Source organism: Corvus kubaryi, unplaced genomic scaffold (assembly GCF_017639235.1).
Source record: "Corvus kubaryi isolate FWS band 111438036 unplaced genomic scaffold, C.kubaryi_AGA036_p1.0 37260, whole genome shotgun sequence".
In the NCBI taxonomy this organism is placed as follows: Eukaryota; Metazoa; Chordata; class Aves; order Passeriformes; family Corvidae; genus Corvus; species Corvus kubaryi.
Window position 1 is genome coordinate 6,774,054 of NW_024581077.1, and position 18,035 is coordinate 6,792,088.

General features: G+C 43.1%; 1 protein-coding gene across 9 annotated transcripts in view; it reads left to right on the forward strand.

Annotated features, from left to right (window-relative positions):
• PAK1 (p21 (RAC1) activated kinase 1) overlaps nucleotides 1-18,035 on the forward strand; it is a 75,579-nt gene that overhangs the window by 26,397 nt on the left and 31,147 nt on the right. For 5 of the 9 annotated variants that reach the window (XM_042024199.1, XM_042024198.1, XM_042024201.1 and 2 more), the window contains exon 2: nucleotides 15,607-15,817. In XM_042024199.1, the coding sequence (XP_041880133.1) occupies nucleotides 15,628-15,817 (190 nt within the window). In that variant the 5' untranslated portion in view covers nucleotides 15,607-15,627. Of the gene's footprint in view, nucleotides 1-867; nucleotides 947-9,391; nucleotides 9,874-15,606; nucleotides 15,818-18,035 lie in introns of those variants that run through there. The other 4 variants (XM_042024196.1, XM_042024194.1, XM_042024197.1 and 1 more) reach the window with 3 other exon arrangements.

Genomic DNA, 18,035 nt, shown 5'->3' on the forward strand with positions numbered 1-18,035 from the left:
CACTTCTGTCCCATCTCTGGGACTTCAAGGGGGAAGAAGGGTTTTCAAATTCTTCCATGTTCCCCTTTACCTCTGAGTTTCCCATCAGGATTGCATACACAGCTCTATTTTTCTTTTCTTTTTCATTTTTTTTTCCTTGCTGAGAATGTGTTTCTTGTGCTAACTGAAGTTGCAGAAGCACCTGGAAGGGATTCTTCTCATGCTGTGTGCTCTGTAACTACCTGAATTGCCGTTTCTTTAAAGAGATGACTGACTGATGGGAGGAGGGCAGAGCAGACAAGAAGTATTTTCTCCCCCTCTTGTGCCTCCAAGATCCCAAATGAGGTCTGTGAGAACTGGGACAAGAGCTGGCATCTCCCAAGTACTGGGACTGTACTCCACAGTCCTCCACATAATGAGGGTGTTGTGATACTGATCCCAACTCTTCTGCTGATTTTCTGCTCAAGGTTGTCACAACCTCTTTAAATTTGTCTTCATTGCCAAACTAGGGCCTTGGATACTGAGGAGTAAAGACATGTGCTTCAGACAAGTAGTTTGAATGATGTGTGTATCTCTCTTCTAAAGCCTCCCTGTCAATTTGTGTGGCTTGTAGTTGCAGAATTGCAGGTTGGCAGGAACCTCTGTGGATAGTCTAGTCCAATTCCCCACCTAAAGTAGTGGCAACTGAAACAGTTTTCTCAGGGGAACATCCAGCAGGGTTTTGAGCATGCCCAAGGATGAAAATTCCCATTATTTTTCTGAGAAATCTGTGGTTTTTCTGGGTTCTGTGGTTTTGTGTCCATCTCCCCTCATCCCCATCCAGAAAAAAAAGTGGAGTTTTGTTGTGGGGTATGTTCTTACATTTAAATGGAATTTCCTGTATTTCAGTTTGTGCCCATTGACTCTTGTCCTGTTGCTGGATACCACCAAGAGGAGCCTGGTTCCATCTTCTTTACAGCTCCATCAGGTATTTATGCACATTGATAAGTTCCCCTCTGAGCTACTTCTTCTGCAGGCTGAAGAGTCCCAGCTCCTTCAGCCTCTCCTCATATACCAGATACTCTGGTCCCTTAATCATCTTTGGGGGCCTTTGCTAGACTTGCACTGGTATGTCCCTGTCTCTGTTGTACAGAGGAAGGAAGCACTTGTCCCAGCACTCCAGATCTGTCTCACCAACCTTGAGCAGAGGGGAAGGATCCCCTCCCTTGACTTCCTGGCAGTTGTTTTTCCATTGCAGCCCAGATGCTGTTGACCCTGTTTGCTACAAAGGTGCTTTAGAGGCTCATGGTCAACTTGATGTCCACCAGGGATCTCAGGTCTTTCTCTGCTTTTTCTGCTTCCTTTCTGCCCGTTGGCTCCCAGTCTGTGCTCCTGAGCAGCAGGGCTTTGCATCTTCCTTTGTTGAACTGCAAAGGTTGGTGTTGGCCCATTTCTCCAGACTGTCCACATCCCTCTGAGTGGCAGCACACCCACCTGGTCTGTCAGCCACCAATCCCAATACTGTATCATCTTTGAGCTTACTGAAAGTGGACTCTGCTGTCACCTATAATCTTTCCTTTATGAAGAATCGAGAGCCTTGTGTGAAGTGTTTAATGAATCAAATCTCTCAACAGTTCTTGAAAGTACATTGCTGTTCACTTGGGAAAGTTAGACAGAGATGAGGCAGCTTCACTAGCACTAAAAGAAACATTAAATACTGTGCCTTGTAGTAAAGGACTTCATTATTATTATTTAGGACTTTAATTCCTTGAATCTCTGATACTTCATGCAATACCAGCTCATGCCCTTGGCTAACACCATAGCAACCTGCTATAAACGTCACTATATAATGTGGCTTGTTGGCCAAAAGCTGGACAAGGAATGCTTTCTAGGGTAGGAAATCCATGGGGTCAGTAAAAAAAGTGCAGTAGAATGAGAGAAAAATCCTACTTTTATAGTACTGAAAAGTGATTTTTCTTTTTCTCTCCAAAACTGTGCCCTAGAAGAAATAGAGGCATTAACTAAAATTCTCTCAGTGCTTTATCTATATCTCCCTCCCCCGAAAACTACATCCTAGGCACAGTCTAAACCTCTGGGCTAACAGATGGTGTTGAGAGGGGGAGGGAGGGGGGACAATTTGCATCTAAATAGCTGAAATAAAAAAGGGTCATGTCCCACAGACCAGCCCCACTCACCTGCTGTTTAAATCCCCCTGAGAAACAGGCAAACGCGCTTTTTAACATCTACGTCAGCTGTACTTGCTCTCTGAAGCTTTCTGCCCTAAAAAAGCTGCAATCCTGTGCATCTTGCTGTATGGATTCTGTTCTGTCCCCAAAATGATGGACTTTTAAGGATTTAGTTCTTTGAATGGAGTTGACAGCTGTGTCACTTCTGTTCAGCCCTCCCATCAGAGTGACTGCGGCTGTTGGTTATCGTAATTAGCACAAGCACTAATGACACAGAAAAGGTTCAAAGCAAATATTACCTCTTCTGTCAGCTTGCTACTCACATGGCTGCCTGATTCTGTCTTCAGAGGTGCTCTTGCCTTATGGTCCTGTGGACTCATGCTGCAGTATTCCGCTCTGGAATTGGTGTTGGTGTGTGTAGGTGGGATGGGCTTTGGCTCTAGTGACTGCCAGGCTGCAGCCCGGCGGTGATCCTGATCCTGCAGGACTCCGGCATGGTGTTGGATGGCTGTGTTTAATCATGCAGGCATGCAGAGCCAAGTTGCTCTGGCTTCCTGACTGTCCTGGAAAAATTTGTCAAATCTAAGACCTCACTGCTTTGTAATGATTTTTGTTTTGGAGTGTAAAGGTCACTTGCCCACCACTGTTACACATTCATGGAGGCTGCTCTGGGTCTATCCCCCTGTCCTGGCAGCAAGAAGTGCACTTTTGTTTCTTCAAGCAGACTTTCTCAAAGGTTAAGGCTGTGGAAAGCCTGTAATAAGGAATATCTTCCCAGTTCTTCGTAATCATGTACACATTCATCACCCCAAAACCATCCTACCTTATTTCCCAATGATACTCAGAGAGGCAAGAGAGCTTCACAGATGAAGTTTAGTCTTAGTACAAAACAGCAAGATGAGCAAAATCTGGTTCTACCCACCAGTTCCTTGGACTTCTATGCTCAAATGCTAAAAATAAATAATGTGACAATAGTCCAGGTGGTTCAGGAGCTTCTCTACTTCCCAAGAAGCCAGAGGCATTGGAAGGTTGAGTTTAGCAGACTGGAAGGCTCAGCAGGATAGGGAGTGGTGAAGATGATGTCTGGGGACCCACCACTGTCTTCTGTGTATTGACCTGGTAGAATAAAATGTCTGTAAAGGAGGGTTTCTATTTCTGGAACGGCAAGACCTTGAATCTCTTCTTTCTTCAGTACAAGCCTGGAGGGAATTGGTGAGGCTAACCTTTGCTAAGGTACTGGGCCCTTCCTCCCACAAGTGTCTTGGAAGAGAAAATGGCCTCAAGAAATGTCTTCATTTTCTTTTCTCGTTTAATTTCCTAGTATATTTCAGTATTGGGAGTGGTAGTGGTTGATGTGCATGAGGGCAACACGGATCTGGGCAACAACCTTGTTTATATGTCTCTGGGGAATAGGTTTATTTATTTGATAATTTAATATAATTCCAGTTAATAGAAACAAGATCCAGTGTATGAATACTTACAGAAGTAAGTGGGCAATGTGCAATACCAAATTATATTAATTTAGAGCTGTCTGTTGTGCTTTCTAACTTTCTACAACTGCTTTTCTTTTTAGTACTTTGTCACTTGAGGATAACTATGTTTAGGTCCACATCCTTCTTACACTGAGGTCCCCAGAGCTGGATGCAGCACTCCAGGTCGGGTCTCACCAGAATAGAGCAGAGGTGGAGAATCCCTTTACTCTGCCTGAGATGTAGGCTGCTTTTATTTTAGCAGGTTTCTTTTTGTTTCTGTTATTAAGTGGCTTACCAAGTGGCTGACTGACACTGGAACATTTATTTCTGTATCTTCCCAAGCTCTCTAACTGGAAGAGGAACTTGCTGTACAGAAAGGACCATTCTGGTAGTCTACAGTGTTATTTCAATCACTTTCTTTGTGTGGAACTAAAATACTAAATAAAAAGATGTGCTAGATTGGAACCATGCCTAAAGCAATTCTGGGCATAATGGGGTTATTTGACTGATTTTTAATTAAAATAGAATTTTAACTAGATTGTTTTGAGCATACATACAGCTCTGGTTTGTTATTGTTGGTCTAATTGCCTCCTAAATTAAAGATACCAATATTCTAATCCACCCTCTCCCTTAGGATACTGGCATTAAAAGAGGGTGTGGAATGCTATGTAAATGATTTACAGGCATGCAAGATAGAAAATGGTCTTTAAAGGCATCAGCCAAAACTTAGGTCTTCCCTTTACCTGTGATGTCTTGACAGAGAGAATGATGAATTGTTATTTTTTGGTATGTATTTATTTCTCTGTCCTGACAGGTCTTTTAAATGGCTAGAAATGTGTCTGAGAAAAATGCCAATAATCTCAGCCTTTGAGGAAGAAGCAGTTAACGAATCTCCAGGGAAATACCCTGTAGAGTACTGATGCTCTGTGGGGAAGAAAAGGATTAGGAGCCAGTGGAGCAGGGGTTGGAGACAATACATCATCTCAGATCTAAAATGGAAGCTGTCTGCTGGCAACATAAGATACTAAAATGACAGAATTATGGGCTTATTTTCTTAGGACTACTTTTTGAGAGCCGATTAAAAAAAGTCATTATTTGGGATTTGGCTACTTCCATTTAAGATATCTTGGTTAAATTTTGTCAGAAATAAAGCATTAATTTTTTGCAGGTTTTTAATTAACTTTATGAATTGAAACCATTTGGGGAAGTTTCACCTGTGGGGAATGTAAATCCAAACCATGTTGGAAGTTTAAAGAATATATACTAGGCTCAAATCCAATTTCTATTTTTAAAGCTATAAGGGACCTTACAAAGTAGCAGGCCACAAGTTTAGATGTCTGTTTTATAACATTTTAATAGAACAAGAGAGACTGACAAAACTTTGAAGCTTTTGTCAAAGTAGAATCCTCAGATCAAACTAGATGTACATTGACAAATGTTCACAGGAAAACAAGAGTTATTTCCAGCCAGAAGAGACTTTTCTTAAAAATAAAAGCAGCCAAACGTGCGTATGTTGGGAGGCTGTGAATCAGCACCTGCAAATATCAGCAGTACAAGAATAACCAGGAAAAGAACAAAAAGTTGAATGGGGCCCTAAGCAACCTGATCTACTGGGAGGAATTGCTGCACACAGCAGGGGGGCTGGAATTAGTTAATTTTATTAAGGTCCCTTCCCACCCAAGCCTTTTCTATGATTCTATGAAAACTTGGGCCAAAAGAAACAACTGGAAACAGTGGAAGATGCAACCTCATACTTGCAAAGGAGACAGTTCACTTAAAGCCATCATCAGGTCATGCTCTGTTGTGCATTGATTTGAAGGATCTCCTTTCCCACAGCAAGTGTATTTTACTTCACTGGATTCCTCTGCAAGGAGTGTAAGAACAAAAGGTGGAGTTAGTGCAGGTTGTGCCACAATGTGTGTATGAATGTTATTGTTAGTAAAGAGGAAGGCAGCACTTACATGAGACAAGTGTAAATGGCATGAAGTGAAGAGGAAAAAATTGATTTGGGAAGCGCACCCCCATGCATTGCTCCTGGGTGTGCTCAGGGACCAAACCGGGGAGTTCTTGAGAGCTGTGACATAGCCGTTTCCAAAATGGACTGCCCTGTTTGTATCTTGAGTTTTTTAGCAAACAGAGCTGTTACTGTAAAGGTGAGGGGTGAAATTATGGTGTGCTAGTTACAGAATTTAAAGTATCATTTTATACTCCCTTGCCTTGGATGGGAGAGAGGGAGTGTGGTCAGGTGACCTGAGGTGGGTGCTGGGTTTGTGTGCCTGAACACTAAGGAAGCTCTAGTGTTGTGGGTAGGTACCATATCTCAGTGACAGTGTGCTGTGAACATCCTTGAATCTTCATTGTTGAAATTAGGGAAGGGTGGTCAGAAAACTGCACCTGGACTTCCTGCATGCTGTGCTCTCCTAGGGAGGCTAATTCTTATGCTGGTGACTTTAGGAGGAAGTAGCTGTAGGACTTGAGCAAGGTGCCTTAGAGTAGTGGGAGGGAATACTGTAATGAACAAAATGCCTTAACTCATACAATTTCCTAGAGCATCTGTCTTTGGTCGTTGTCTTCATTTTGGAAATCTGGTGAGTTTTGGCTACCACTTAGCAAAGGTACAACATTGTCTATAGAGCTTCTTGTCTGCTCAATAATGACCATAAAATGATTTTTAGCATTTTAAGTACACAGAGGACATACAGCTACCTGACAAAGCAGTCTTGAGATGAATAAAACATGCATACTGGCAAACCATCCATCAGTGAAATCCCAATTCTGCTGAATTTGCAGTTCATATTGTTGCTAATTGTATGATGTAGATGCTTGTCCACTGGGAATTGGATGGAAATAAGCAAGTCACTTGCTTCAGATGCTGACAGGGCTGTGAATGGGAGCTCAGTCAGTCTCCTCTGAGTTGGGTTTTATGGCTGCAGTGTTGCTGCTTCTTGAGAAAGAACGAGTTTTAAATAGGTAGCAGTGAAGATCCATGCGTCCTACTTAAAGTTGCTTAGGTCATTGTAGCAAGAACAGAGGGTAAGAAGATCCATGCCCCAGAAAAGCCTTGCTCAAAGATGCTGAGGAAAACCTTGCCTGCTATATCTAGTCTTGTAATTAACTCCTACTCCTAATTACATAGTGCCTTAAAATGGGCCTGCCACTGTAATAAGTGATGTTGTTATATTTCCTTTTGTTCAGTGGAGTAAAAATAGTTCACTTGGCTCATGGGCTTTATTTAACTGAGCACTAATGCAGACTTAGTTGTAATATATTGCAGAAACAGCAGTTCCTTTGTGCCAGTCCTATAGAGCTCTCTTTTCTCTACTGACATACAGTAAGTATGATTGGAATCTGAGTAAATGATGTGATAAAAGGCTTGATGGTGCTTCCTAAAAACAAACTGCTGCTCATTAAATTAAACGATGATGATTCTTAATGGACTAGTTAATGCTCTGCAGTGCATTTGGTACAAGTAAGGAAGCTAGGGATGTGAGACCCTCCCACTATGGTTCTTCCTGTATGTTCTGGAATCATAAAGCAGGTAGAATAGGGAGTTTTGCTAGATAACATATAATTATAAACACAGAGCAGATGTTCTTGCAGCGAAGAAGATTCTACTGTGAAAGTTTAATTAGGGGAGAAACCCTAAGCCACCTTAGGCTTTTTCATTTCGTCTTGTAAGTGAACTGCTCTTAGAGCATTTAATGTATCACACTTGAAGGAGTAATCATTGCAAACCTGAAGCAGATTTATGTGCAGTGCTCAAATTGCTTGTCTTTACTGATACTAAATTAGCTCTTGCAGTGCTGGGTATTTGATGGTGCTTTCCTTGTCTCTAAATTCAGTTCGTCTACAAAAACCTCATACTTGCTGCAGAGCTTATCCTGTCTTTGGAGAACTATTCATTCTCCTTCTTTCCCTAACTTTGAAAAACCAAAACTTAACAGAGCAACATGAAACGGAACCAATCTTTGTGATTTTATTTAATTGAAAACTACTGCCAGTATGAAAATCCTGGCTAGCAATTAAGGGAATGTGACAGCTTCGCCAGTCATTACATAAATGCTGTGGAGCACTGGGCTTCCTACTGTCATTAGCTGCAGTGAACACAATGGAGCTATACACAGGAGCAAGCACTACTCTGATGATAAATGTTTGCATTTCCAATTAGCACTGAACTCTTGTGGCATTTTCCCCTCAGTCTAATTGAGGGTCTTGGATGGTTTCATTCACTAATGATAATTGGGTTGTCTTCTTGCTCTTTACTTTCCCAGTGACAAAGGAGTTGAATGAGTTTTGCTCTTAAGAACGTTGGTTTCCTCCTTGCAGTTCTCTGTCTTGGTGTTTCTTCACCTCAGAAAAAACTCAGCTTTTACAGATTCATGTAAACGTTCATCTATTGACATACTGTGGCTTTTTGCTAACCGCTGTATTGCAGTGTCCTCTGTGCCTATGGTATGTTGTTGACTTGATCTGACAATGTTCTCATTTTCTTATATATATTTTTACCCCCAACCCCGTTGCTAAAATGACAGATCTCTCCATTTAAAAAGGGGCAGGTTTTGCAAATGTGTACGTGTATTTAAAGTGTGAATACATTGTACGGAATTATTCCACATTAGAGGATAGCAGGGCTTAATCCTGAGCCCTGTGCTCTGTGTCCATCTTCTGGATTGGAAACTTTTGAATGGAAGAATGATTAATGATTCGGCTGCTCTCAGTTGCTGTTGCTGCTAATGTGGAGTTAGGACTCCGAGCCAAGTAACTTAGGCACAGAGTAGTGGGGGTGGGTTTAACTGTGTGCATTAATATATTCTCTTTATGCTGCATCTAGTCATTTCCTCTGGAACACAGATTTCCTCCAGGAAACCTGCTTATATGGGCTTTGGGGTATGCTTTAACATAAGAGGCCTTTATTTTTCCCACCCTGCTTAGCAAGCTCCGACTCCGGTGACTACTTTGACTTGTGTGGTTGAAGCCCTGCCCTCCTGCAAGCAAAAGCAGAACCAGAGCCAAGGCTGCTCTGTGCTGTGCTGGAAAAGGGAGCCTGTCCTGACATCTGCAACAGCGAACTTGCTTGTTCAGGCATGTAGCTGGGGGAGGGGAGGCAGCACTTCTGGAGATGAGGAAACAAGGAGGATGATTTGTGGGCTGAGAGCTTTTAAAAATTATTCTCTTGGTTCTTTCTGTCTCAGCTTGGATTTTTATTTTTTTTTTCTCCTTGAAAATAGATGCAATTTATTTTTCTAGGGCTGTTTAAAAGCACTGTTAGAAGTGGGTAAATGCTCGATCAAAATGAGGAGGCTGCTGCCCAGAGATGGGATCAGCCAGAGCTGACCTCTGCAGTTCTCCAAGCTTGAGTACTGGAGCACAAATAAGGGCAGTTCATCACGTGTTCCAGGTACTTGGGCATAGCTGGCATTGATTGTGAAATGGTTATTGTTTGGCACTGCCAGTTATTTGTGCAACAGCTGAAGCCAAGTCTAAACACGGCAATTTAAGCTGGCATTGCCTCTCTGTGGCTTTGGATTCAAGCCTAATGTGGTGGAAAGGGCCTGACCTGCCTCAGCGCCTCTGACACCCTCAGTGTGCCTGGGTTACTGTCGCAGTGCTCATGCATGGGCCCACACTGTGGAAGCCGGTGAACATTGGGCCTCCATTCTTTCAAACAAAACAGAAAGAAGCTTCCTTAACTTGAATGAAAGGAGAACTCTGTTGCTAGGAATCAAGTGGTTATAATTAGTCTGTTCTTCTTTAGAAGTGTATCTGTGCAGGAGGATGGGTTAGCATGGATATCTGCCCAGGGAGAGATTTTGCAGCTCTCCTGCCCGCTGCAGTGATGTCCATGTCCTCCTGCAAAATCTGGGCTAGGGAATCCCACCTGGCAGTTCTTGCCTTTAGCCTAAACTGTTGGGGTTGAATTAAAGGCTTTTTTTAGAAAGGACCATCCAGACTTTTGGCTTTTAAAATTCCAAGCCATGGAATTGTCCAGCTTTTCCTGTTGACCTGTAAGTGGTAGTGATCCTTTATGTCTGGCACTATGGAAATAATGCTGGCAGTGGAGCAAGACTGCAACTGGTAGTTGGCCATCTGCCACGAGAGTGTCTCCCTTCCCCCTCCTCACACCCACCCATCCATGCTGTAGCAGTGGATGCATTCTCTTCTGCATGTATACTGATGTTGAGTGATTATTCCTTCATTTAATTTACTGATTTCATCTGCATCTTTAGGTGTTGGCAGCACCTGCAGGGGTCTAACAGGTAAGTTCTAAAAAGACATCAGCAAACACTGCTGTTTTGTAATTATTTATTTGAACTTTATGCCAACCTGTTGTTTAGTTTGTTGGAGTTTTTTTATTGTTTGTTTGTTTTTGTTTTGTTTTTGTTGTAGTTCACATGTAAATGCCGGGTCTGTGCTGGTGCTTTGCTGGTCCTTGGCTTTTTTGGTTTAATTGGCACTCTTGCAAAGAGCTCAGATGTGCAGTAACTGGTTTGGGAGACAGCTCCATGCTGCAGTTTCTAAGGGTTTTTTTTAATCACCTCTAAATTCGGTGACCAGTCTCTCCTCCCTCGGGGTGTGTGTGTTGCAGCTGCCTTTTTTGTGACAGCATGTGTTCCAGGTCCCATCTGCTGCCGGGTGGAGGAAGAGGACACCTCTTGCCTCTTTTTCAGGTGGAATGTGTGGGGTGCCTTTCCTTCAGTGCGAGACTGGTGTTTCAGACAGTCCCACGTAAAGTAATGAAAAACGAATGGCTGTCTTTTCATACTGTGTCGAAACCCAGCTGGTAAAGTCTGATGTTGCTTTTTCGGATGGGATTTGCATGGAAGCGTGACACGCAGGGAGGGAATCTGCAGCTTGCAATGTGTTTGAGCAGAGCAGGGCACAGCCTGTCTGTGCTCTTTCTCACCAGGGCAGTGTGAGGGAGAAGGAGATTTCAACTGTGTGTGCACAAGCAATTTCTAGCCATGGGGTGGAAGGATGCAGGGATACTGGTGCAGAGGTAAAACACTTGTTCTGATCAGGATTGACTCAATTAAAGGTTAAGAATCTCTCTCTTTTTTTGTGGGCAAGACACCTTTTCCTCACCCTGTCAACAACAGAATACTAGTGTCTTGGAAAAATGTGATTTCCTTCTGGTAGTAGGCAGAGAGGGAAGAGCAGTTGCTGAGCATCTTCCTCCTCCCTGTCTTGTTTAATATAGTTTATTCATCTGTAAGTTGTAGTGAGTAACTTACAGCTACTCTCTTGCCAGACTGCATGAATTATAGATAGCTCTTTTATGAGTTTTCATGTTGACTCCTGCAATTAGTATGCATTGGACGTAGTTATCTGTATGGCATCTACTGTAGCGTAGGTTTCAGCCTTTCTGACTTTTTAATTGCTTTCTGTTTTAGCAATCAGTCATCTGTCTGTCTTGCTAAGGAATGCAAAGAGAACACAAGCAGCTTGATAGAAACTTAGAGTTCAGCATGGAGCAGCAGGTTTGAAATGATGTACTTAAGTGGAAGAAAAATGACATACATAGAGGGTCTTTGTTCTCTCTTTTTTTTTCTGCTTGTGTGTGTGCTACAGTAGGGTCAGAATGTCCCACCTACCTCTGGGTCCCACTCTGCTAGGTGAATGTCTCAGGAGGCTGTGCCTGTACTACAGTTTATGCCTGTAGTTTAGGCATAAACTGCGTGATTCACAAGGCATGTAGATGTGGCACTTGAGAGTGTGATTTAGTGATTAAGACAGTGGTGCTGGGTTAATGCTCAGACTTGATGATCTTAGAGGTCTTTTTCCTTAATGATTCTGTAATTGTCTTTTGTGTTATATCTTCTTAACAAAGATCAGCAGACCTGTATGGATCTTTGCATGTGTGAATGTACTCTGAGCTCTTGGATGCCACTCTTGGCACCTGTGGGTGCTGTCTTCTGTTCAGTACTTCTGCTTGCTGCATGTTCTGTCTTCTGTCTGTCTCTTTCCTGAACGCAGAAGTGTTTTGTAGGTGTAAAAGGAGAGTTTGCCAGGTTTGCTGTTTGACTCTGTTGAGGCTGGGGCAATGTTATGTAGCTAAAGGGCTGCAAAAGTTGATCGGGAGGGACAGGGGTGCATTGAAGGCAACCATAACTTGACTACAGCAGTCACAGATTGCAGTATGTAATAAAACTTTTCCTGATTACTGTGTGCTGAAACAACTTGAACTTCCAGTGCTCCCAAATGTCTGCAGAAACAATAGTCCTACATCACGGCTATGCCTTCCTAGTGGTGTCTACGGGGTTTGGTTTGAGTGCTGGTGTTTTAATAGATACAATAGTTGAGAATAATTGTGTCTGCAGCTAAAACATATTCCCTCATCTGACTCTGGTTGAAAAGTTCATGTGCTGTTTCATTGCTTCCACTGTTCACTTAATAACACAGTGGAAACCTAGGATGGATTTCTCAAGGCAGAGTCGTGCTGGTGTGAAGAAGGAAATAACTCAGTGCAGTGATGCTTTGCATTCCTGTTGGAAGGAATTGTGCCAAGCAGAGTGACTCATTTCAGCGGCCTAGCGCTGATGTTCTGCTGGCTGGGGAAGCGATTGCCTGGCGCTCTGAATCTGAGCAGCGCCTACACGAGGGGGTTTGTTTAAAGCCTGCTTACATGTGAATTGGCAGGAGATTATTTTAGGAAGAAGAGAATTTGCCCAGCCAGCTGGGCTGCAGTGAGGGAGATGGCTACCTCTGTAACTACTTGGCATGGCTCTGAGCTCTCAGCTCTGACTGGAGGTATAATTCTGTCAGGACAGGGTTTCATTCACCTACTTTGAAGCCAATGGAAGTTGCAAGTATAATGATGTTGCATTTGACCTCTGTATTGCAGTGGGAGGATTCACTTAAGCAGGTTTTTGGGTTCCCTTTTATATAGTGGCACAAGGCTTTTGGGAACCCTCTAGTGCTGCTATTACAGGGGACAACTTCTGTGGAATCAGCCTCTTAGTTTTGTGGATCAGTGGATTTCTCTCACTCCGCCATCTCCAAACAGCTCATGTAACTCCAAACATAAGACTTTGATGAAGAGAAAGGTCTGGGAGCTTGAGTGATGGAGGGAAAATGAGAGGTGTACTATAGGCTTTGCCTACAGCAAAGTTGCAGTTATCAAATAGGTATGAAACAATATTGTTTGTAAAACTATGTAACTTCTCAGCAGTTACTTGCTCATTCAGGGAATCATGTAAGATAAACAGGAGCTTGTACTGCCAGTTTCTGTCCCTGCGGTAAAACAGTAATTCACGTGTGCACTATCCTTTCTGACTGAGGGATTTTGAAAAACTTTCTTGTATTGAAGAAACTGAGAGCAGATGTCCCTGGGGTTTTGCGCTGGTGGAACTGAGCGGGAGGATGCTTGACATCCAGAGATTTTTCTTAGAGTCTTTGTTTGGGGCTTTTTGCTTATGTTTTTTCTTTCCCCCAGCACTAGGCTAGCCTCTGCCTGCAATCTGGGGGTTTTTTAATTCCTCTTCTCACTTCTTTTTCTCCAGCCCAGAGCCACATACTGCTCTGTTTCAGTCGGATGTTGCATCCATTCCCCAACTTAGTAAACTTTACTCTGTCCCCTTGCCTTTGACAGCCGGCAAGAAGCACCAATTCTCACCTACTGACTTCTCTGCCCAGTGGGAGAGGGACCCAGAAATGAGTCAGCCTCCATCCCAGCCATACCTGCAGCTCCAGGCAGTCTGGGTGGTGGGGGAATCTTTGGATGCACCTTTATTCAAACCCCCATGGGGGTAAACCAGGGTGTTAGAGCAGCAAATGTGGTGCCACTCCTAGCAGGCACAGAGCTGCTAACATTCCTTTTCCTTCTGCTTCCCTGTTTGCAGTATATTCCTAGCACCTTCCTGGCATTTGCTTTCTCGTAGTTAAATAAGATCAATGCAGAGAATGCATCTCCTATGGGACACTGCTGCTTATGTTGTTTCAAATGGTTTAGTTGTGCCAGTTCAGTTCCAGCCACTGACACTGTGATGTGCAAAGCCCATCAGGAAGGCCTCAGCATTTTCGTGTTTCACAAGGTACATGTGCAGCAGTGGCTGCCGAAATTATCAGTTGGGTTTTAGCTTAGACTTTTTTCCACTGCTTAGGCAGGGAGACTACTCATTTGCACCAACCACTTCATGGCTGGCACTCCAGCTGTCACTTAGTTCTGTTCTGTCTTACACTCAAGAATGGCATGAGGCTGAAGCATGAGTGGTGGGACATGCACAGGGCGCATGCAAGGACACACCCAGACAAGTGCACAGCTAATTTCCCCCCCACCCCTCCCAAATGCCAAAGCTGTCCCACCATTAAAATCAATCCCCAAATGCTAGCGTGTCATTTAATATTCCATTGCACAGCGGTATTGGAAGGAAAATGGGACTGGGGTCAGTCCTTTTGCAAGATTCCCTCTGTGTGAAGACTTGCCCAAAGCCCTGCAGGGTGTACAACACTGCCAGCCCTCCCATTTAAGGGCAAGTGTGAAGAAACTGGGAATCAATCAAGTGGAGGAGGAGGTGGAGCTGCAGGCCAGCCATGGCTTGGCAGGCGACAGGGAAACCTGCTATTGGCAAAATCTGGTGCATTGCTGCCGAGTGACTTCTGTGGGCAGTGGTTGCCTGCCTCAGTTCCCCACAGCAGCAAGAGCAGTGTGCTCTGGGTCTGAATCTTGCCAGTTACACTGAGGATCAGTAGCTTGGCTGAAGAAGACTTTGGAGGCTGGCTGGGTGCTGTGTGGCCATAGGACTGTAGTATGGTGGTGGGATCTGTCTGGAGTGTGATTCAGTGTCCCACTGAGTCCAGCCTATGGAAAGCGGCTCCCTGGCAGTCAGCAGTGCTCTCAGCTTTGTAACTAGACTTCTCACTTGCAGAGAGCAAACAGCTTCTGACTTTCTGCCACCTTGTAATTCTCCCTGAGCAAAACATCTGCCCTTACTGCCTGTGAAATTGGTAAAGCTGTTGAATTGCTTTTTCCACCCAAACAGAAACCGTTCCCACTTTGGTCTTTATTCAGCAGTTAACTCCCAACTTACTTTTGAAAACATAGTGCAGATGAATTCCAGTTTCCAGAAGGATCTTGCTGCAGCCAGGCTGTGTCCGGAGCAATGCTGATCTCATTTGGGTGGAACAAGTTAGCCGTTGCAGAATAATCTATTACCCTGTTCCCAAGCTTCCGTCTTTAAATCTGCACAGCAGGGATTATTTACTTATGGATTTAAGTGTGTGTTGGGGATCTAGTTTTGTTTGACCCTCCCAACAGAACAAAATGCAATCAACTTCCTGGAGTTGCTTCTGAAGTGTGCTGTTACTGCAGAAAGGCCAGGGCTGGCTTGGCGCAATCGAGGGCTGTGGCACTGCATCTGAGGTGACATGGGTACAGCTCAGGGCTTTCTGGCCACCTCTGCCTCTGAACCTGCTCAGCAGCTTTTTAGCAAAGGAGCCTGAGTGGCTGCATCAAAACTCTTTGAGTACAAACTCCAGTCTCTGTATTTTGCTGTGCTGGAGACCGATGCAAACTTTTTGACGTGTTTTTTAGGAGAACTAGCAGGGATCTGAGAGGTGTTACGAACTCAGCAACTTGTTGGCTCCTCTCAGGCATCCCTACTCTTTGCTACCTTATATTTACCTTCCCACCCTGCATGTCAGCTCCATGGTTTGCTTGAGAAGTGGTTGTATCCTGAAATAGGCTTTTCTCAGTGATCAGCAACTCAAATGCTTGAACATAGTCTTATTAACGGAAAAAAATTCAGAGCTTGAGTAGAATTTGTTGTGCTGGGTTTGTGTTGCTATCCTTATCCCTGGAAGTGTTCAAAAAGCCTGTGGATGTGGCATATGGGTATATGGTTTGTGGTGAACACAGCAGTGCTGGGTTAATGGTTGGACTGAGGTTGCAGGTCTGTCTGCAAATACCTGCTAATGATTTACTTGATAGTGTGTGATTCTAGTCTACAATAAATAAATAGGGCTTCTAATTTGTTTTCTTTTCCAATTCCCAGTAACGGCCTCCCCAGCTGAAGATGTCTAACAATGGAGTTGAAACAGAGGACAAACCACCTGCTCCTCCAATGAGAAATACCAGCACTATGATTGGATCGGGCAGCAAAGATCCTGGGACTTTAAACCATGGCTCAAAACCTCTGCCTCCCAATCCAGAAGAAAAGAAGAGGAAGGATCGATTTTACCGATCTATTTTGCCAGGAGATAAAAGTACAGTATTTTATCTCTTTTAATAAACCTTCTGTCTGAACGTTGCTCTGCTTGAGCATAGTCAAGCCCTTGATGCTTAGTGATGGTTGAGGTTTTAGAAAACCTTGTGTGTTTGTTTCCTGCACATCTGTCTTGGTTTTTTCAGGGTACATAAGGTACAGTCTGTAGATATGTTTTTTCTAATGATTAATCCTATCACATTTAATCCATCTCACTTTATTTTCATAAGATCATAGAATCCTAGGATTATTTGGGTTGGAAGGGACTTTAGGGATCATCTCATTCCAATTCTCCTGTTAAAGGTAGGGATATCTTCCACCAGACCAGGTTGCTTAGAGCCCTATCCAACCTGGCTTTGAACACTTCCAGGGATGGGACATCCACAACTTCTCTGGGCAACCTGTTCCAGTGCCTCAAGACCTTCAGAGTGAGGAATTTCTTCCCAATACCTAATCTAAACCTGAACTCTGTTGTTTTGAATCCATTCCCTCTTGTCTTATTACTCCCTGCCCTTTCCAAAATCCCTCTGCAGGTCTCTTTTAGGCCCCCTTTCTTGCAGATTTTTTAGAATTTATTTTGCTTTTCCCATAAATTATGAGAACAGTGTTCATGAAAACTGGGACTAACTCTGGGACTAGCTCTGTTACTTCCCAGCCTGACTTGTCCATAATGGTCTTGAAAATCACAAATTTTTGTGCCAATTACAAGTTGGCCAATAAAGCTGGCATTGGCAACTCCTTTGGTGGAGAGCAGAGGGAGGTCTTTTGCTTGTTTTGTTGTTTTAAACAGCAAATAATTTGAGATATACAAGACTAACATGCAATCTCCTACTAGACCTGTCATATTTTACCTCATGGCCATTTACTCTGTTCTCATGTCTGGGTCAGGCATTGTCTACTTGCTTTTAAGAACAATCTGTCACTGAAAATTCTTGCGTATTTCTTGTGAACTGAAGGAATTTTTTCATGTTCAAGGGACTGTAACAGATGGAAAAAGAGATAGGAACTGTGCACTGTACATGAAATTCTAATTTTTAGGATGAGGATATTTTAGAAAACCTCTCTCTCATGAATCTTTTGAAGTGATGCAAGAAAAAAAATCTCTCCATCCCCTAATATGTGCTGGGTTCTTTTTATATCTGACCTATTTTTTTGGAGTTCCTCTTCATAATATATCAGCTTTTTTTCTGTATTGGAATGGTATCTAGGCACTGGGCAACTAAATCAAGGCTAGATATCTTCAACTCCCTGGACTTCAGGAGGGAGGCTGCCTCCTAATTTTTATTAGTGAAAAGACTAACTGAAATGATTGCTTCACTAATTTAAATAAGCAAGGTGGTGGATCATTTTCTACAAAATACTGTAGTATTTATGATGATGATGAAGATGATGATGATTATTATTCTTAGCTGATACTTTTGGCAACTTTGGATTGTTTTACAAACGTGGGTTTTTGAACCTGCAATCCAGAAACCTGTGAACTCAATGTTAAAAGTCTGCTGGATCCTGGTTGGAACTTGCCATTGTGTGTATGAATCCTAAAAAAGCTGCAGGATTTTTGTGTTGGCTTACTTAAGGGAGAGGAGTTTTTAAATCTCTGGGATCAACTGTTTCAGAGATCAAAGAAGTCACCTGAAACTTGTAAAAGAATAAAAAAAGTAGAACCTGAAATGCTAGTTTGAATTGGATTATGAAGGAGAACTACGAATGAGGAGAAAAATGAATGTTTTGGGTAAAATCAGCAGACAGACTGCAACTGATCTGAAGATGCCTATGTTTACTGAAGATTGGCCAACATGGCAGATGCTTTGCGACGTGAGAGATTTTTGTTTAGCCAAGCCCAGCAGAGCCTTCTGTTGCCATACACCTGCCCAAACGAGAATGGTTGCTTCTGTCCTCTAATTCCTGTCGAGCAAAAAATTCCTTTAGCACTATCACCTTCACTTCAAATTGGTTGATTTCCATCTTAGAAAACTTCTTTTAGTCTCTTTTAGTCTTTTATGAAGACAGCTAAAGTCCTAGAACTTCATGCTGCTTAAACGTAGGGAAATTCTTCAGTGTTCAGACACTTCTCTTTGGTTTGTGCCTGAAATAATTTGGGTGTTATTTGCTTGTTTGGCTGAATTAAAAGAGAAGTTGGTTTCCATTTAGTTAGAGGAAAGTAATTTTGAGCAAATCTGTGCTACCCCTGTGCATGAACAGAGGTGTCGTGTGAGGGA